This window comes from Aotus nancymaae, unplaced genomic scaffold (genome assembly GCF_030222135.1).
Source record: "Aotus nancymaae isolate 86718 unplaced genomic scaffold, 86718_ANA_hifiasm-v0.15.2.pri h1tg000030l, whole genome shotgun sequence".
In the NCBI taxonomy this organism is placed as follows: Eukaryota; Metazoa; Chordata; class Mammalia; order Primates; family Aotidae; genus Aotus; species Aotus nancymaae.
In genome coordinates this window covers 38,759,537-38,778,749 of record NW_026988443.1, presented here as the reverse complement: position 1 = coordinate 38,778,749, position 19,213 = coordinate 38,759,537, and the positions used below count along the sequence as shown (strand labels likewise).

At 52.8% G+C, this 19,213-nt stretch overlaps 1 protein-coding gene across 1 annotated transcript; it reads left to right on the top strand.

Annotated features, from left to right (window-relative positions):
* Positions 1 to 482: 482 nt before the first annotated feature.
* KCNG4 (potassium voltage-gated channel modifier subfamily G member 4) lies at positions 483 to 18,103 on the top strand. Its single transcript, XM_064382959.1, has 4 exons — positions 483 to 779; positions 1,145 to 1,352; positions 3,253 to 4,049; positions 17,300 to 18,103. The coding sequence occupies exons 3-4, from the start codon at positions 3,294 to 3,296 to the stop codon at positions 18,101 to 18,103; spliced, it is 1,560 nt and encodes a 519-aa protein (XP_064239029.1). The 5' UTR covers positions 483 to 779; positions 1,145 to 1,352; positions 3,253 to 3,293.
* The last annotated feature ends 1,110 nt before the right edge of the window (positions 18,104 to 19,213 follow it).

Here is a 19,213-nt window from a genome sequence, read left to right as displayed (position 1 = left end):
CCAAGCTCACACCTCTTCCTATTCCTGTTCTGTAATGTAGCCCCCACCCGACTCCCACCCAGGGCTCAGAGGCTAGGCTTCTGTCTAAACCTGTCCCAGGCCTGGGCTGGGTAAAAGCAGCAAAAAGTTCCTCCGCCGCTTCAACTTGAGCTTGTCATCATCATCAGCGCACGCTGAGAGCCTCTGGGGTGCCTGGGGACAGGTAGCTGTGGATGCCCGGCCCCGGGTTGCCCTCTGCCCCTCCCGAGTTGTACTCCTCCGTGGCAAGGGAGGGAGGACAGCTCCCCTTGTCTCCTAGGTGGTTGGCAGAGCAGCCGCCGCTGCTGCTGGCTGATGGAGAGATTATTTCTAAGCCCTTCCCATCTCCCCGCACTGACTTCTCCGGCAGGACCACATTGGCTGTTCCTGTTGGACCTGAAGTGCAGAGTCGGTTGCTAAAGCGGCACAGCTGCCCTGGCTCCCTCCCAGCAAGAACACCCAGACCCTCCTCTCTCAAAAGGAAAGGGACTTCTGGGTCCTTTTAAAAAAAATTCCACCTCCATCCCCCAGGGCTCTTTTGCAGCTGCTAGAGAGAGATGCTGAATGAATGAACTTCTGGCTTTTGGAGGAGGCATGGGAAGGAAGATCGGAGAGTAACTCTGCCAGAAACTGCTGTTTGTGGGATTTTCTTCCTTCGCCTTCATCTCCACGACAAACCTGTCCTTTCCCTGGGCACCAACACACGGGCTCCCCTTGCCGGGCAGAGGAGCAGCTGGAAACAGTTTCCCTGAGACGAGAGGGTAAGTTAAACTTGAGGGGAAGAGTTAGCGCTTGCTGCAGGGCGTTGCAGGGTGGGGTGGGGGCTGAGGCTGTCAAACCCCCGAGGCAAAAGTGCTGTTTTGCGTGAATTCCTTTCCCATGCTCCGGAAGGGGCTGTTTGGAAAGCTGTAGATTGCAAAATTGGGTTTATTCTGTGAATGCAGAAAGGGCAGTGTTCAGGTTCTGGAAGGAGCCCAGGCTGGCGGACAGAGTGCTGGGCTGGATTTGGATTTGCCGTGTGACCTTGGACAAGTTACTTCAGCTCTCTGGGTCTTAGTTTTTGTACTGGGAAAATAAGGAAGCTTGCAAGGGGCTCCCAGATTTCAAAATACTCCTCTCTCTGCAGGCTCCTCATCCTCCTCTGGCCATCCTCTGTGAGTGAAGTAACGCACGCAGAACCACAGAAGGTTGTGTGGAAGCAGGAGGGTGCAGTAGGCTGCGATTCACTCTCCACTCTCCACCGGAATCCAGCCGGCACTGAAACGGAGAGGAACTTTGATTTCCATTCAGCTGCCGAGTTTTTCTCTTGATTGGAGTGGAGCGCCTCTGAAAATGTAAGCTTACAGACGCTTTGGAAATGGCTCGGGCTAGAATGAATAGCGTAAGAAACGGTTGTAGGACCTGAAAGTGACAGCTACTGTGGAAAGGGCTTTTTAAATGTGTGGATGGGCTAAACCTAAAACACTGGTGCTAAGTCAAGCAACTCGAATAGGTCTGAAATGGAGGCAGTAGTAAAGGCCCCTTTATTTCTTTTTGTCTTTTTGAGATGGAGTCTTGCTCTTGTTGCTCAGGCTGGAGTACAGTGGTGCGATCTCAGCTCACTGCAACCTCCGCCTCCCGGGTTCAAGTGATTCTCCTGCCTCAGCCTCCTGAGTACCTGGGACTACAGGCATGTGCCACCATACCCAGCTAATTTTTGTATTTTTAGTAGAGACGGGGTTTCATTGGCCAGGCTGGTCTCGAACTCCTGACTTCAGTTGATCCGCCTGCCTTGGCCTCCCAGAGTTCTGGGATTATAAGCATAAGCCATGGCACATGGAGGCTCCTTCATTCTGCAGATAAAAGACCACAGGCCCAGAGAGGGGGAGTAACTGGCCAAAGGTCACACAGCAAGGCTGGCTGAGGCAACCTCAATGAACATGGAGGAGTACTGTGATTGCAAGTATGCGATGCTCTTCCATCCTCCCAGCAAAGTCCTCCCCAAATGAGGAAGCAAACAGAGGGATTAAGTGGGACTGGCAGAGTTCCTCCTGAGACCTAGATTCTTAGATGCTATGCTAAGGACAGTCACATTCCTGGTCTCCTCAAACCTTTAATAACAGACCCTGGCTGAACCTTCTTGATGCCAGGTGCTTGCTAAACAGTAGGCAAGACACACAAGCTTTCTGTGCCTCAGTCTCCTTATCTGTCAAATGGAGATCTTATGTCTATCTCATGAGGTTGTTGGGGTGAATTAGTTAGGGGAAGCCAGGCATGTCAGAAGCATCTAGAAGTGTTATTAATGCACACTTTCTTGTATATTACTGCATATAACCCTCGCCGTGCCCTATGATGTGAGCACTCAAACTGCCCCAGTCATAGAGATAAAGCAAAGAACTCAGAGATCTAGGAGGGAGAATTTAAGCACCCAGTTAAAAAAAAAAAAAAAAACTCAGAGAGACTGAGTAACCCACCTGCACTGGCAGTCTGTAAGGGATTGGTCCCTGCCAGCGAACTTGAAAGCCTACACTCTTAAGCTCTATTTTTATCACCTGTACCTTGCAAGATTGGCACGAGTCTTGCCATTTGAATGAATGATGCTGAGATCAGAGAGGTTAAGCCACATATCTGAGATCACACAGCCCAGAAGTGGCACCACTCTGACTCGTCCAGCTTAGGACTGAATGACTCAAGTCCCATTCCATGCAATGTCTGTTCCAGAGACATTCTTCTGAGATATCAGTAGATGCTCCACCAGGGAAGGGTTTGGCTCACTGAGGTATCCCAAGCACATAGTAGGTGCCCAATAAACATGTGTTGAACTAAAGGTTAAAAGAATGAGCTGGGCGCAGTGGCTCACACCTGTAATTCCAACACTTTGGGAGGATGAGGCAGGTGGATCACAAAGTCAAGAGTTCAAGACCATCCTGACCAACACGGTGAAACCCCATCTCTACTAAAAATTCAAAAATTCACTGGGCGTGGTGGCGTGCCTGTAGTCCCAGCTACTCAGGAGGCTGAGGCAGGAGAATCACTTGAACCCACGAGGCAGAGGTTGCAGTGAGCTAAGATCGTGCCACTGCACTCCAGCCTGGTGACAGAGCAAGACTCCATCTTATATATATAAAAAAGAGCCAGGCAGATGCAGGTACAGGAAGGGAAGTGTAAGAACATCTGCATTTGTGACATCCAGGACTCTTTGCCCCAAGACTGATTTCCCCTCCTTTTTCTTGCTCTTTGTCTCTTGGGTGGCAGACTGGTGAACCCAGCGCTTCCCTGTTGGGTGGTCTTCAGTGATGCCCATGCCTTCCAGAGACCGTGGCCTGCATCCCAGATACCACCACTATGCTTCCCACAGCCCCTGGAGTCAGCTCCTGTCCAGCCCCGTGGAGACGCCGTCCATCAAGGGCCTTTACTACCGCAGGGTGCGGAAGATGGGCGTCCTGGACGCCTCCCCGGTGGACCTGAAGAAGGAGATCCTGGTCAACGTGGGGGGCAGGAGGTATCTCCTCCCCTGGAGCACACTGGATCAGTTCCCGCTGAGCCGCCTGAGCAAACTCCGGCTCTGCCGCAGCTACGAGGAGATCGCGCAACTCTGCGACGATTACGACGAGGACAGCCAGGAGTTCTTCTTCGACAGGAGCCCCAGCGCCTTCGGGGTGATCGTGAGCTTCCTGGCAGCCGGGAAGCTGGTGCTCCTGCAGGAGATGTGCGCGCTGTCCTTCCAGGAGGAGCTGGCCTACTGGGGCATCGAGGAGGCCCACCTGGAGAGGTGCTGCCTGCGGAAGCTGGTGAGGAAGCTGGAGGAGCTGGAGGAGCTGGCCAAGCTGCACGGGGAGGAGGCTTTGCAGCAGCAGAGGGAGGCCCGCCGCCCTGCCTCGCAGGCCTCGCGCTGGGGCCTCTGCATGAACCGGCTGCGCGAGATGGTGGAAAACCCGCAGTCCGGGCTGCCCGGGAAGGTCTTCGCTTGCCTCTCCATCCTCTTCGTGGCCACCACTGCCGTCAGCCTGTGCGTCAGCACCATGCCCGACCTCAGGGCAGAGGAGGACAAGGTGAGTGGCCTCTGATGGGGCCCCATGGCTCCATCTGCCAGGGTGCCTGGGCCGAGATGTCTTTTCCGGGTCCACGAACATGTCTTCATGTTTTAAAATAAGAAGAAAAAAATGAATATTATCCAATGTGGATTATATTCATTTTAGGCCATCAGTCATAAAAGATCACTTTTATTTATTTATTTATTTTTTTGTCCTACAAAGGCTAAAGGGCCTAAGGCTCACTGTGGGAGTCACTCTGTGGCCCTCAGCCACGCGTGAACTTGGCAGGCCAGACAGACCCAGCCTCACCTCTCCCAGCTCTCCTGACTCCGTTGACTATAGGCAAATCCCTCCCCCTCCTCTCTCAGCCTGTCTCCCGCTCTGTGAAATGAGTAACCTCACCACGAAGGTTCACTCGCCAATGAACTCAACACGTGTTTACCAAACAGCACTGTGCGCTAGGCCCTAGACCAGGTCAAAAACATCAAATCCCTGCCTTCTTGAGCTAACGTTCTCCTGGGCGTCCCCACTCCATTTTCAGATGAGGAAACTGAGGGACAGGACATTTATTTTCATTGGAGCTGCATAGTAAGGACACCAGTGATGCAGAGGTCCCCGGGCCTCAGTTTCCCTGCAGTGCTCAGTGTCTCCGCCAGTGTCAGTGGACGGGAAACTCACAGATGAGCTGATTTGTAAGCCACCCTGCCCCAGGGCTTGCCCCCACCTCCATCCCCTTTCCAGGGAGTTACGGGAGACCCCGAGACACCCTGCCTCCACCTGGGGACCAGATGGTCTGAGAAGCAAAATAAGAGTCTAGCATTTTACGGAGAGGGTTATTGGAAAGCTTCAAACAGAGAACTGGATTGTTTCCTGATTTAAAACATCACTCCTCTCCTGCATCGAGCTCCTCCAGGGCTCCTCATCATCCTAATGTCTGGAGCTCACCTTATAATCAGCAGAGAGAGAAGCTAAGCGCATATGTAAGATGGCGCATGCTCTGTTTGGCTCAGGACAGTTGCCAGCCCAGCTAAGTTCCCTTCCCTTCAAGATAGGTCCCAGGTCAAGACAACAGGATCAGAGAACTTGCTGGATAGAAAGGACTTCAGTGGAGAAGCGGCCCATGCCTCACACACAGTAGGATCCCAGTAAGTACAGGTTGAATAAAATATGCCTTGTCCAACCTACAAACGCTTTGCCCTAAAGAAAAGAACCCTGCAAAATATCTGGACCTTTAAACAGCTTGTTTTCTCATGGAGAAGACAGAAAGTCCTATCACAGGCATGTTTTCATTCTATAGCATAAAAGCATGTGATTTCAGAGCCTGCTTGTTCACAGAATATTTATGTACGGACTCTGCGGTAAAAAGATTAAGACATAACAAGCGACTTTCCTACCCCATTTCTTAAGGATGCCCCGATCCCAGTTAATAAAGAAAGGCCCCCGGATGCCCACAAGCCTGTTCCTCTTAGGGATTTCCAGAGAGGGGATAAATTGTGTAGGAGCCAGGGTTTCTGTTGTGCAGAGGGCCAAGATCTTTTCAAAATCTAATGCTTTGAAAATTACGAAGGCTATGAACCCAGGCCCGGCTTAACGGTGACTTGGAAAATGAAATTAGAGGTGGGAGGTGGGCCTGCAGACCTGGGCAGCCCAGAGTTTCAGCCAAGGATCACGCAGCCGGCCACATTTCCTCCTGGGATAGGAGACATTGATGCCTGGGCCCAGCCACGGTATCCTTATGCTTTCTCCTTAGTGAAAGCGCCTTTGTGTGTGCTGCCCGGAGACAGACGGAGGTGCAGCCCGGAGAGTGAGTTCCTGTTCAGATAATAATTCAGAGAGCAGGGAGGCTGAGGACGGGGCAGTCTTTGTTCTTCCGAGACGGTGACCTTCCATTTACGTAAGAGGATGATGTCCTCTTCCTGGACACACGTGCTCTGTATTCCATATTTCCCCTCAGGGAATGTCAGTCTGAGAGGGGCCAGCTGCTTCTGGGCACAGGCAGTGCCTGTTGCGTGTGGGGCCAGCGTCCTGTGACCCTGAAGGCATCCGTGCAGATGAATTAATGTCACAATGGTGGGGTGTGGAGACAGACCCCAAAGCTATAAACCACAGAACTCCTCCATCAGAAACAGAAGCAACGGGTGGGCATTGGCAGGAAGCAGTTTTCCATTTTCTTTTTCTATCTTCTCATAGCAACGTCCCTTGGAGTAAATCTGACAGTGGGATAAAAGGTCTGTGTCCGAGATTGCAAATTACAATGGAGGCCGAGCGCTGTGGTTCACGCCTATAAGTCCAGCCGTCTGGGAGGCCAAGGCAAGTGGATCACCTGAAGTCAGGAGTTCGAGACCAGCCTGACCAACATGACGAAACCCCCTCTCTACTAAAAAATACAAAAAATTAGCCAGGCATGGTGACAGGTACCTGTAATCCCAGCCACTCGGGAGGCTGAGGCAGGAAAATCACTTGAACCCATAGGCGAAGGTTGCAGTGAGCCAAGATCATGCCACTGCACTCCAGCCTGGGCAACAAGAGCCAAACTGCATCTCAAAAAAATTACAATGGGGAAGGGAAGAGGCAGTGTAGACAGGAAGGACCAAGCCAGTGCCTGAGTTCTAAGGGGCATCGGATTTTACGGTCGTGGATTTCTCTGGGGGACTCATCCCCAAAAGGATGAAAGAACCGATGCTTCCTAAGTGCCCCCCGGGAGGCTGGCATTTCACATCATGGACTGACTTCATCCCTGCGGCAGCATGGGGAAGTATCACTTCTACCTGCATTTTACAGATGAGGAAACTGAGACTCAGGGAAGTTTTTTATCACTTTCTTAAGCTCACAGTAAGTGGCAGAGCTGAGATTTGAACTCTCCTTTGATTGGCTCTAAAATCCAACCCCATATGACCACACGACACTGACAGCATCTTTCTTTCTTTCCCTCCTTCCTTCCTTTTTCCTCCTTTCCTTTTCTTCTTTCCTTCTTTACTTCTCTCTCTCTCTTTCTCTCTCTCTCCCTCCCTCTCTCTCCCTTTCTTTTTTTAAATTTGAGACAGGGTCTCAGTTTGTCACCCAGGCTAGCGTGCAGTGGCATGATCTTGGCAGCTCATTGCAGCCTCGATCTCCTGGGTTCAAACGATTCTCCCACCTCAGCCCCCACGTAGCTGGGACTACAGATGTGCATCATCACACCCAGCTAGTTTTTTGTATTTTTCGTAGAGACAGGGCTTCCCCATGTTGCCCAGGCTGATCTCAAACTCCTGAGTTCAAGCGATCCACCTGCCTTGGCCTCCCAAAGTGCTAGGATTACAGGCGTGAGCCACCATGCCCACCCCTATCTTTCGATTCTGGAACATTTCACCTCGGTCTAGAACCTCAGCCTCGGTGTCACTTTGTGTTTCTGAGGCAGCCGGACTTCGTAAAACAGCTCTCAGGCCAGCATAATGGAGCAGGGGACAGACGCCCTGGCTGAATCTTGGCCTCACCCATGACTAATGCAGTGATCTTGGTAAAGTCACTTAACCTCCCTGGGCCTCAGTTTCCTAATATGTGAAACAGGGGTGCTCTAAGTGCTTCCCTCAAAGGGTCATGTGATACATAGAGCAGCTGGGACAGTGCCGACACACAGAAGTGCTCAGTGAACGTCCCTCGTTGTGATCATCATTCACTCACTCATTCATTCGGTAGTAGTTAACAGGAAACCAAACATTTGTCCTTTCCAAAATTCCTTCAACAACAGTCACTGAATTCCGTTCTTCCGGGTGCTGGAGGGAACACACATTTCTTACTTTCTTACTTCCTTGGAGCTTAGATTCTGAGCAGCCCTGCTTTTTTTTGTTGTTTTTTAGACAAGGTCTCACTCTGTCACCTAAGCTGGAGTACAGTGGCCCAATCTCAGCTTACTGCAACCTCTGCCTCCCAGACTCAAGCGACCCTCCCACCTCAGCCCTCCTGAGTAGCTGGGACCACAGGCACACATCATCATGTTGGCTAGGCTGGTCTCAAACTCCTCAGCTCAAGTGACTTTCCCACCTCGGCCTCCCAAAGTGCTAGGATTACAGGCATGAGCCACCACACTGCAGCCCCCTGCTCTATTTTTCTGAGTTGACATTCACATAACATGAAATTGACCATCTTCAAGGGAACAATTCAGTGGCATTTAGTATAATCACAATCTTCTGCAGCCACCACCTCCTCTATCTAGTTCCAAAACTTCTTCTCAGCACTCCAAAAGAAAACCCTGTGTGAACCAGGCAATCTCTCCTCCTTCCTCTCCGGCTAGCCCCTGGCAACCACCCATCTGCTTTCTTGCTCCATGAATGAGCCTACTCTGGACATTTCATAGAAATGGAGTCATACCACGAGTTGTCTTCTAGGGCTGGCTACCTGCTTTCAGCATCACGTCTTCAAGGTCCACACACACTGTGCCACGTGTCAGACCTTTGTTCCCCTTCGTGGCTGAATACTGTTCCACCGTATGTGTATGTCACTATTGGTTTATCCATCTAGCACAGCTGGCCTGTTCCATGTTGACAGCTGAAGACAGAAAGACACACTCCAAAGACCAACCCCCACCTCCAAGGGACAAGATGGGTTTGAGAAACAAGGTGAGGATTCTGTTCCCTCAGCTGCCACACAGGCCCCTTTCAATAGGCAGGACTCGAGATCTAGTCCTGACCCTTTTTTTTTGAGAGGGAGTTTTGCTCTTGTCACCCAGACTGGAGTGCAGTGGCGCAATCTTGGTTCACTGCAACCTCTGCCTCCCGGGTTCAAGCAATTCTCTTGCCTCAGCCTCCCAAGTAGCTCAGATTACAGGTGCGTGCCACCATCCCCAGCTAATTTTTGTATTTTTAGTAGAGTCAGGGATTTACCGTGTTGGCCAGGCTGGTCTCGAACTCCTGAGCTCAGGTGATCTGCCCACCTCAGCCTCCCAAAGTGCTGAGATTACAGCCGTGAGCCACTGCACCCAACCCTGACTCTCACTTGAAAGCACTGGAAGATCCAGGGCAGGTCACATCCACCCGGGACCTCAGCCTCCTGCCCCTGAAATGCTGGTCTGGGCTCGTCAGTTTACAGGCTGACTGGTCCCTAGCATTCTTCTAGCCCTGGGCACCTGCAGCCTCATGTCCTGATCTGTTTGCTGCAGTTTCCCAGGTTCTTTCTTTCCCTCTGCCTTCACTGTCCCTGCCATTCATCCCTCGCGCCCTCGCCACGTGGCTTCAGCCCTGGCTGGGCAGCTTCACCTTTCCCTCCCTCCAGGGCAGGCCGAACACCACTGGCCACCTGCAGTTGACCGTGTTTCTTCCTCTTTAGGAAGACATCCCAACCACTATAGAGAGTATGAGGTCATGGAAAGGGCAGCATCTTTAGTGTGCTAGCCCTGGATTGAGTTCCAGCTCTGCCCTTGGACCAGTCCTTTTCTTTCTCTGTGCCTCTATTTCCTCACCTATCAGAGAGGGCAACCATAACACCATTCAGAGGGCGGCTCTGAGGACTGAATGAGAGCCTGTATAGCAGGCGCCAGCACAGAGTGGACGCCCACTGTTTCCACCCTCCCTGGGGCTAGACTCAGATCCCTGCACCTGCTCCACTGCTCTGCTCACCGCCTCTGTCCCTGGCTCCCTCCAATCTCAACAGCAATGGGCAATTCAGAAGCTGATGGCTCAAATGTCCTCTCTATCCCCTTCCAGTGTCTGCCCTCATTCCTCCTCTGCTCCGGGTTTCAGTGCGTCTTTTCTGAGGGCCTGCTCTGGCTGGAGACCTGGTGGGAGAAGTGTGGGCACTCACCACTCTCTTGACCAGCCCTGCCAGGCTTCCCACAGTTCTCCTCCCACCTTAGGCGCTACTCCTGCCCCAAAGTACTGCCTGGGGCTTTCAGGGATATTGCCAAAGGGACATGCACACCCGATGGCAACCGAGTAAGGTGCCCTTGGTGATGTCTCTGCAGAACCATGGCGGGGTTAGCGAGCAGGACCGCGCAGGCTCTTAGGTCCTCGCCCCCCACCATCCTGTCCTGTAGACAGTTCAGCATCTTACTAAGGTGGAGGGCTGGGGAAGGAAGGCACAGAGAGAGATTTTTGGGGTTGTTTTTTGTTTTGTTTTTGAGAGAGTTTGGCTCTGTCTCCCAGGCTGGAGTGCAGTGGCGTGATCTCAGCTCATTGCAACCTCCGCCTCCCGGGTTCCAGCGATTCTCCTGCCTCGGCCTCCCGAGTAGCTGGGACTACAGGCACCCACCACCACACGCAGCTAATTTTTGTATTTTTAGTACAGTCGGGGTTTTGCAATGTTCCCCAGGCTGATTTTGAACTCCTGACCCAGGTGATCCACCCGCCTTGGCCTCCCAAAGTGCTGGGATTACAGGCGTGAGCCAACGTACCCGGCACACATTTAAAATACCAGGTAGGACTCTTGGGGCCCCCTCCCCAGGATGCAGCTGATCTTTTGGACTGCCATTTCCACGTCCCTGCCTCCTTGCCCTTTAGTAAGAGGCCCCGTGCGAGAGCCAGCTCCTGCCTCCTCCTCCGTCCCCTTCTGAGCCCATGAATCAGCTTCCTAGAGAACTGGCCTGCTCTCTGTAGCTTCTCTGTGTTCAGTAGCACTTGGTAATTGCTCTAGCAAATGCTTCTTATCCTAGTGTGGTTGCTTGTTGATTTTTTTTTCTGCAGCTGTGTCTCTTCCTATGTCCCGGCCAAGAAGCAGTATGCCCTGTTTCCTGGCCTGAGTCCTCCCTGAGGCTCTGCAGGTGACACTGTCTCCTCTGCCTGCTCACACTCCCCTCGCCTCTGCGGGTCCAACTCCCAGCCCCCCGCAAATGCCCAGTGCAGATGCCGCCACCCAGACTCATTCACGAGTTGCTGAGGAAGGGCCCCTGTGGGCTGGGCCTGTGCTGGAAACTAGGAGGGTCCCTAGGTCTCTACTTCGGTGACTGCTGCGGGGACACCAGCACAGAGGCGGTGTGATGAAAGCCCGCCCTCTCTGCACGAGGAGAACCACTGTGCGATTCAGAGTAGGTAGATGCTTCTTAGACTGCTGTGCTAGTCATTTCCCTGCTTCCTGTTTAATCCTCACTGCAGTCCCATCCTACAGATCAGAAAACTGGGGCCCAAGGAGTTATATAACTTGCCTGACAACACCTAAGCTCATAACACTCCCTCGGTGGTGTCTGCTTCTTTCTTCTTTTTTTTTTCTGACACGGTCTTGCTGTGTTGCCCAGGCTGGAGTGCAGTGGTACCATCTCGGCTCTCCTCCACCCTCCTGGGTTCAAGTGATTCTCCTGCCTCAGCCTCCCAAGTAGCTGGGATTACAGGCATGCACCACCATGCCTGGCTAATTTTTGTATTTTCAGTAGAGACCTGTCTCTACTGAACATGTTTCCCATGTTGGCCAGGCTGGTCTCGAACTCCTGGCCTCAAGTGATCCACCCACTTCAGCCTCCTGAAGTGCTGGGATTCCAGGCATAAGCCATGGCGCCCGGCCCAGTGGCAGCTTCTTTCTAACAAGAATTTGCTGGAACCTCTAAAAGAGAGGTAAGCCATCCAACCCGCCTGAAGTGAAGGTGAGACCATGACGGGTCAGCTGCAGGGCCTGGGAGCAGACTGAGGAGGAAAAGAAGCAACATAGATTTGGGAAGTTCCTACGCTGCACTGTTCCTGAGCAGGGTCTCCCCCGTGCCCCCGATGGCCCCGCTGGATGAGAATCACCCTCTCATCTCACAGAGGGGAAGATGCCTTCAGCGAAATGACTGATCGCCAGGTCCTTTGATGGGACTGACCTGACCCCTTCGGTTGGTTCCAACACTCTTGGAGTCCCTGTGTCCCAGGGTTGGGAAATGGGGACAGCTGCTAGGAGTGGGAGGGAGGGGGGACCTGGGGAGGAGGGACTGCGGCTGACAGTGAGGAGGGCCTGGAAGGGGAGTAGAGGAGGGGAGGGTGGCAGAGGGCATGGCTGGCCAAGAGACAAGTAGCTAAAAGAGTGGGGAGAGGAGTGAGTCAGCACATCCAGGCCCCAGGAGAGCCTCAGAGGAAACAGCCTGGGGCCTCAGGCCAGGGCCGAGGCTCAAATGGTGAATGCACAGCAGGAGGGAGGGGAGGGAGGGGAGGGAGGGATGCGAGCTGCGGAATGGACCAGCCCTGACTAAGGAGCTGCACAAGGGAGAGGCGGTCACATTCCAAAGTGGGGCTAGCAGGAGTTGCTGAAAGGGGCAGAGGGGACAAGGCAGTCTCCAAGGTCAAGACTGCGGGCCCTGAGCCCCTCCCAGATGGAGCTCCCAGACCCGGCCTGCTGCACCTGCAGGGCTCCCCCGGCAGTGGCTTTGCCCTCAGGAAGCCCCGCCCTGCTGCTGCATGAAACGGGCGTGAGCCAGGCTTCGGGACCCCACTACCCCTGCCTTCTGCCTCTCCCAGGACTACTCGGCCAGCTCAGACTCAGACTGTAACTCCCACACCTCAGTATATGCCCTTTTAACGGGCAGAAGTCGGTGGTGTTTAGTACAATCACGGAGCTGTGCAGCCATCACCACTACCTGATTCCCACATCCACTAGCAGCCACTCCCCCGCATCCAGCCGCTGACAGCCACCCCTCTGCTTCTGCCTCTGTGGATCTGCCTGCCCCGGACATTTCACATAAATGGAATCAGCCAACATATGGTGTTTGTGTCTGGCTTCTTCCACTCAGCATCATGTTTTCAAGATGCATCCATGTAGCATGGTTTAGCCCTCATTCCTTTTTACGGCTGACTACTATTCCACTGTGTGAATGCGTCACATTTTATGTATTCACTCATCAGTTTATGGATGTTTAGGCTGTTTCTACTTTGCAGCTATTATGAATAATACTACCATGGACTTGTGTACAAGTTTTTTGTTTTCTTTTGTTTTTTAGACAAAGTCTAGCTCTGTCACCCAGGCTGCAGTGCAGTGGCACGATCTCAGCCCACTGCAACCTCTGCTTCCTGGGTTTTCAAGCAATTCTCCTGCCTCAGCCTCCTGAGTAGTTGGGATTACAGGCACCCACCACCAGGCCTGGATAATTTTGTATTTTTAGTAGAGACAGGCTGGTCTCAAACTCCTGACCTCAGGTGATCCACCCGCCTCTGCCTCCCAAAGTGCTGGGATTACAGGCAGGAGCCACCACACCCGGCCTGTGTACAAGTTTTTGTGTGGATATACGTTTCCATTTGTCTGAGCTATACACCTAGGAGTGGGACGGCGGGGTATAGTAACTCTGTTTAACCTTATGAGGACCTTCCACACTCTCTTCCCACTGCCACTGCCCCATTTTCCATCCCCACCAGCTGTGAAGATGGGTTCTGATTTCTCCACAATCTCACCAACACTTGGCTACTGCCTGTCTTTATGATTCTAGCCATCCTAGTGGAGGTCAAATTGTGTCTTATTGTGGTTTTGATTTTCCTTTTTGTTTTTTAACTTTTCATTATGGAAAATTTCAGACATTTACAAAGAAATAGAATAATATAAGGAACCCCTGGGAAACCATGAGTCAGCTACACGCCATGATCAGTATTCTGCCACTCTTTCTTTTTTTTTTTTTTTTTTTGAGACTGCGTCTCACTCTATCACCCAGGCTGGAGTGCAGTGGCGCAGTCTCGGCTCACTGCAACCTCCGCTTCCTGGGTTCAAGCAATTCTCCTGCCTCAGCCTCCCGAGTAGCTGGGACTACAGGCGTGACCCATCATGCCCAGCCAATATCCTAACATTCTTGTTTCCTCTCTCTTTCCACCTCCTCTCCACCTCAATCACTTATTATCATCGTTTGTTATTATCTCCTTTTATGGTTTTACAGGTAAAATGTACATACCCTGAAATGCACAAAGCTCAGGTGTAGAATTTACTAAACGGATGCACCTGTGTCAGCCTCTCCCCAGTGAGTTAGAATATTTCCATGACCCCAGAAAGCTCCCTCATGACCCTTCACGGACAATCCCTACACTGCCCAGAGGCAGCCGCTGTTCTGATCACTTCTTGCACCCTAAACGAGACAAGGCTGCCTGTTCTCTAGCTTCCCGCAAAAGACACATACAGTGCACCCGGCTTGCTTTGCTCCGCCCCTTGCCTGTTTCATCATCCATCCATGCCATTTCATCATTCACACCCTGGGCCTTCTCCAGGCCGACACTCACTCTTCTTCACTGCAGGAAGGAGCCAGAACACACCTCGCTCTACCTGTGACAAGGGCTAGGAACAGGGTGACCAACCATTCCGGTGTGCCCGGGGCCCAGAGGGTTTCTAGGACCTGGAACTTCCTGGGTTTAAGCACAGAACTTCCACAAAGGAGGAAAGGATAACTTTTCTTTCCTTCTTTTCCCTTTTTCTTTTTTCTTGGAATGTTTGCTGAGCTGGGAATTATTTCCTCTGCCCAATGGCGGCTGCAGATGCAGGCATCTCTGAGGGGCCAGCGCTGCAAGGCTGGATTTAGGATGCAGAGCAGAGACCAGTGCAGGTGCAGTGACGAGCAGAGCGGGGCCCTTGCTGCAGTCCAGAGAGGTGGCCCGAGGGCCAGGCCGTGGCGGGGAGGAGCCGGTGTGCATGGCTGGAATGTCCAAACGCAGCCCCACAGGCAGAGGGAGCACCCGGCACAGCCTTCTCGGCCTCTCAGGAGTCACCTTCCTGAGCTACTGGGTCATCGGTTTGGCAAAGTTCTTCCCAGGCTACAAGTCTTTTAAGCCTAGGGAAAAACTCCCAGAGCATCTGCAAAGAAAGAGGCCTTGTGGGGAGACTCTGGCCCAGAGTCTGAAAAACTTCCAGGTGCCTCAGAGTGAATGGGGGAGTCTGCCAAAAAAGCACATTCCCGGGCCCCACCTAAGGTTTGGATTTTGTGATGGGAGCCCAAGAATCTGTATTTACAACAAGCACCTTGGGGGCTTCTGGTGTCAGGGTTTTCAAATTGGCTTTGAGAAATACCGATTCTGTTCCAAACTCTGTGTTGGAAAGTGAAGCACAGAGAGGGCCAGTGGCCACTGCGAAGTCACACAGCAAGTTTGTAGCAGGGTTGGGGAAATCAGAACCCAAAATTTCTGAGCCTTTCAAGATCCTGAAGCAAACCCTGGGGAGTTGTGGCAAAGACCTCTCAGTGGGTTGGAGAATCCCCTCATCTTCCTGTCATATCCAGCAATAGGAAGAAGGTATTGCTACCCTTACGCTGACCAGGCAGACTGGTCCATGGCCAGTGCATGATCTTGTTAAAACGGCTTCAGTGCATGCTGCGCCTGCCAGGGGCACAGGGCTGTCAATGGCTTTATGTGCATAACTTCCAATCATCACAACAGCCCTTCAGAGGTTAGACAACTGCAAGTCCAGAGGGGACAAGTGACTTGCCCAAGTCGATGGGCTTTGAAACTGCACTAGGCTCTGGGAGTATTGTACCTAGATAACCAGACATGGTTTCTGCGGGGCTTGAAGGCTGATAGGGCACAGACAGTCCCTGATTCTCCAATCTTGCTACAAACTTGCTGTGTGACTTTGCAGTGGCCACTGCCCCTCTCTGGGCTTCACTTTCCAATGAAGAACTTGGAACACTCTGGACTCCACCCCTTGGCAGTGCTGCCTCTGACTCCCACCTCTGTGATAGACGAGACAGAAGTCAAGCCAGAAAGGTACCCTGCCTGGACAGGCAAATAGAGACTGGCATGGTTCAGCCTGTTTCTCTTTCTCTAGCAGCTGACATAAAGAACATTTCAATTTATGATTTCTGGGGCACTGGAAATAATTTTTTTCCACTTCAGAGTATTTTAATCCAAAGAAAACTGTGGTTGTCAACATCCTGCCTTTCACACAGACAAGCTGCTTTGGTCATTCATCCATTCATCCATCAAGTATACACATCCGTGTGTGTGTGTGTGTGTGTGTGTGTGTGTGTGTGTTCATCCATTCATCCATCAAGTATACACATCCGTGTGTGTGTGTGTGTGTGTGTAAAATATAGCAAAGTTTTCTACCCTGGCTCCACATTTGAATTATCCATGGGGCTTCTGGAAAATTTAACTGCTCAGCTCAAACTTAGATTAATTAAATTAGAATCTTGGGAGGACCTGGCCCAGGCACCAGAATGGTTCAAGGAACCCCCAGGTGATTCTAACTTGTAGCCAAGGTTGAGAACCACGCACTAGACCAGTGCCTGTCAAGCGTCAATTTGCATGAGTCACCTGGGGATCTTGTTAACTGCAGCATATGATTCTGTGGGATGGGGTGTGGCCCGAGATGCTGGGTTTCTAACAAGCTCCTCGGGGAGGCTGATGCCTTCAGCTCAAGGTCCACACTTTGAGTGGCAGAAGGGCTGGTAGAACTACCCTGAACTACTCCAGAGGAAGAACAAAATAGTAACGCAGAATGGCGCCCACCCAGCTGCAACTCCCGAGCTGGAATCCCGCAGCAATCACACATCCCAAGGGCTGTCCTGGGGACTGGGGAACCCTCTCTGACCCACCAGCCTTCAAGCCCCAAGAAACAATATCTGCTTGCATGGTCACAGAACACCAGGGTTGAGCACAGTGCCTGGCACAAAGCGGGCCCTCAATACATTTCTGTTGGCTAAAAGAATGAGGGGTGGTAGAATACGAAGTCAGAAAATGGCCAAAAGTAGCTAAGAGACCCTGCTGCCACTCTGATGTATGTGAGCTCAGGCGAGTCCCGTCACTGCTGTGACCAGCTGCCTGGGCCATCAAATGGTGGCCTGCTCACAGCATTGTTCTGTGGCTTAAATGATGGCAGGAAGGCAGTGCATGGTTCCCTGAGGACTTAGATCATTCAGGTAGAGGCTGGCAGCTGTAACAAAGAGACCCAAACTAGAACAGTTTTAAACCAAATTCCTCTCCTGTGCAGTAGTCCCAAGGTGAGGATGTAGGTGAGTAGACAACTCTTACTCCAGATTCTTCCGCCTTGACATTCCCTCCTTCCCTGGGGTGCTGGTCCAATCCTCCCTTCTTAGCTGGGCTGCAGTTAAGAAGTTGTCCCGGCTCACAGGAAGGATGGAAAGAATGTGCGAGAGTTGGACCCAGAGGTGGTTCACGTCACTTCTGTTTCCAGTCCGAAGGTGAGGACTTGGTCATCTGGCCACACCTAGCTGCAAGGGCGGCCGGAGAGGACCGTCTCTGACTCAGCCGATCTGCCGCGTACCAGCCACAGCTTGAAAACTGTGTGAAAGGAGGTTCTGGTGGACAACTAAGTTTACAGCACAGAGCGCAGCAGGCCCGAAGTCGTCCCCCCATTTCCGGCGCTGCTGCGGGTCCACTCTCTACCCACGTTGTTGCCTCTTCTCCCCGCAGGGTGAATGCTCTCGGAAGTGCTACTATATTTTCATCGTGGAGACCGTCTGCGTGGCCTGGTTCTCCCTGGAGTTCTGCCTGCGGTTTGTCCAGGCCCAGGACAAGTGTCAGTTCTTCCAGGGACCCCTGAACATCATCGACATCCTGGCCATCTCCCCATACTACGTGTCGCTGGCGGTGTCTGAGGAGCCCCCGGAGGACGGCGAGAGGCCGAGCGGAAGCTCCTACCTGGAGAAGGTGGGGCTGGTGCTGCGCGTGCTGCGGGCACTGCGCATCCTGTACGTGATGCGCCTGGCCCGCCACTCGCTGGGGCTGCAGACGCTGGGGCTCACCGTGCGCCGCTGCACGCGTGAGTTCGGCCTGCTCCTTCTCTTCCTGGCCGTGGCCGTCACCCTCTTCTCCCCTTTGGTCTACGTGGCCGAGAAGGAGTCCGGGCGGGTGCTGGAGTTCACCAGCATCCCCGCCTCCTACTGGTGGGCCATCATCTCCATGACAACGGTGGGCTATGGGGACATGGTGCCCCGCAGTGTGCCGGGCCAGATGGTGGCCCTCAGCAGCATCCTGAGCGGGATCCTCATCATGGCCTTCCCGGCCACGTCCATCTTCCACACCTTCTCCCACTCCTACCTGGAGCTCAAGAAGGAGCAGGAGCAGCTTCAGGCCCGCCTCCGCCACCTCCAAAACACTGGCACAACCAGCGAATGTGAACTCCTGGACCCCCACGTGGCCAGTGGACGTGAGCTCGTGAACGATGTCCACGACCTGATCCTGGAGGGCCCGGCCTTGCCTACCATGCACATGTAACTCGGCGCCCCCTGTGACTACACGGTAACCTCAACGCATCGCCCTGCCCGAAACACGCTCAAGGGCACCCCACATAGACCACCTAGTGGTGTTTCTAGAGCGCTGGGGAAGACTCCCAAAGCTGGAGGGGCGTAAGGCCACGGAGGCTGTGTGTCTTTGTGATCCTTGCCCCTCAGGGCCCCGATGCCCCAGGCTGACTGTGTCCAGCCTGCTTGCCTTTTCCTCTCTCTCTGCCCATCTACTGAGCACGTCCAATCTTGCTGGAGTAGCTCTGTCTCCCTTCATTCTCTTTTCCTTCCCAGCAGAGGCTTTAACATCCCAGGCTGGGTTCTGCATGCCCACAGAACTGGTAACCACTGGTATTTGCATACTAAGCCTACAGAATTTCATTATTTCCCTAAGACCCTCTTTCCTGGGCCATGCCACCACCAGAAATCGAAGGTCCCGTCACTGCAAACCCCTCTGATTAGATCTCCCCACCCAACCCTTCCACGGGTTCTGGAAGAATCAATATGTTCTCCTTCGGCTTACCACCACCAGTGGTATTTCCCTAATGCAGCTCCCTCCCCACCAGCTCTGAAAGCTTGTAGCTAAGAAGGCAGAATCAGCCTTTTTGCAGTAAATCCCATGTTGAAGCTGGTGCCCTCAAGCCTGCCATCCCCTACCTGGAGCTCAAGAAGGAGCAGGCATCCCGAGGCATGCCTGGGACCTGGGACCTGGGGCCTGGGTAGAAACCTACTTTCCAGGACAGCCAGGCCCTCCTTGGCCGTCTGGACTCTTGGTGTGATGTTCTCCAGTTATCCAGCCCTTAGCCTTGACAGAGATGAACTCTTTTGGGGTCCACATTGTCCCTCAAGATCGTTCCTGCTGCTAGTTCCTCCCACACTGCCAGGGACCTTGGCTTTTCATCCTCAGCTGAGCCCCCATGGACTCCGTGTAGCTTTGGTGCAGAAACAAAGGGAACTGTAGGGCCTGCGCCTTGCTGGCTTCCCACACTAGGCTTCTCCATGCTGGAGGATAGACATTCTTAGCTCCCATCTCAATGCATTTGTTTATTTGTCCGTTCACCTGTGAACAGAGTCTGCCCTTTGCATCCAGAGGAGGAAGCAG

Coding starts and splice junctions, on each gene's coding strand:
- KCNG4 (XM_064382959.1), top strand. CDS start 3,294: ATGCCCATGCCTTCCAGAGACCGTGGCCTGCATCCCAGATACCACCAC. Junction 4,050..17,299: donor TCAGGGCAGAGGAGGACAAG/GTGAGTGGCCTC, acceptor TTCTCCCCGCAG/GGTGAATGCTCTCGGAAGTG.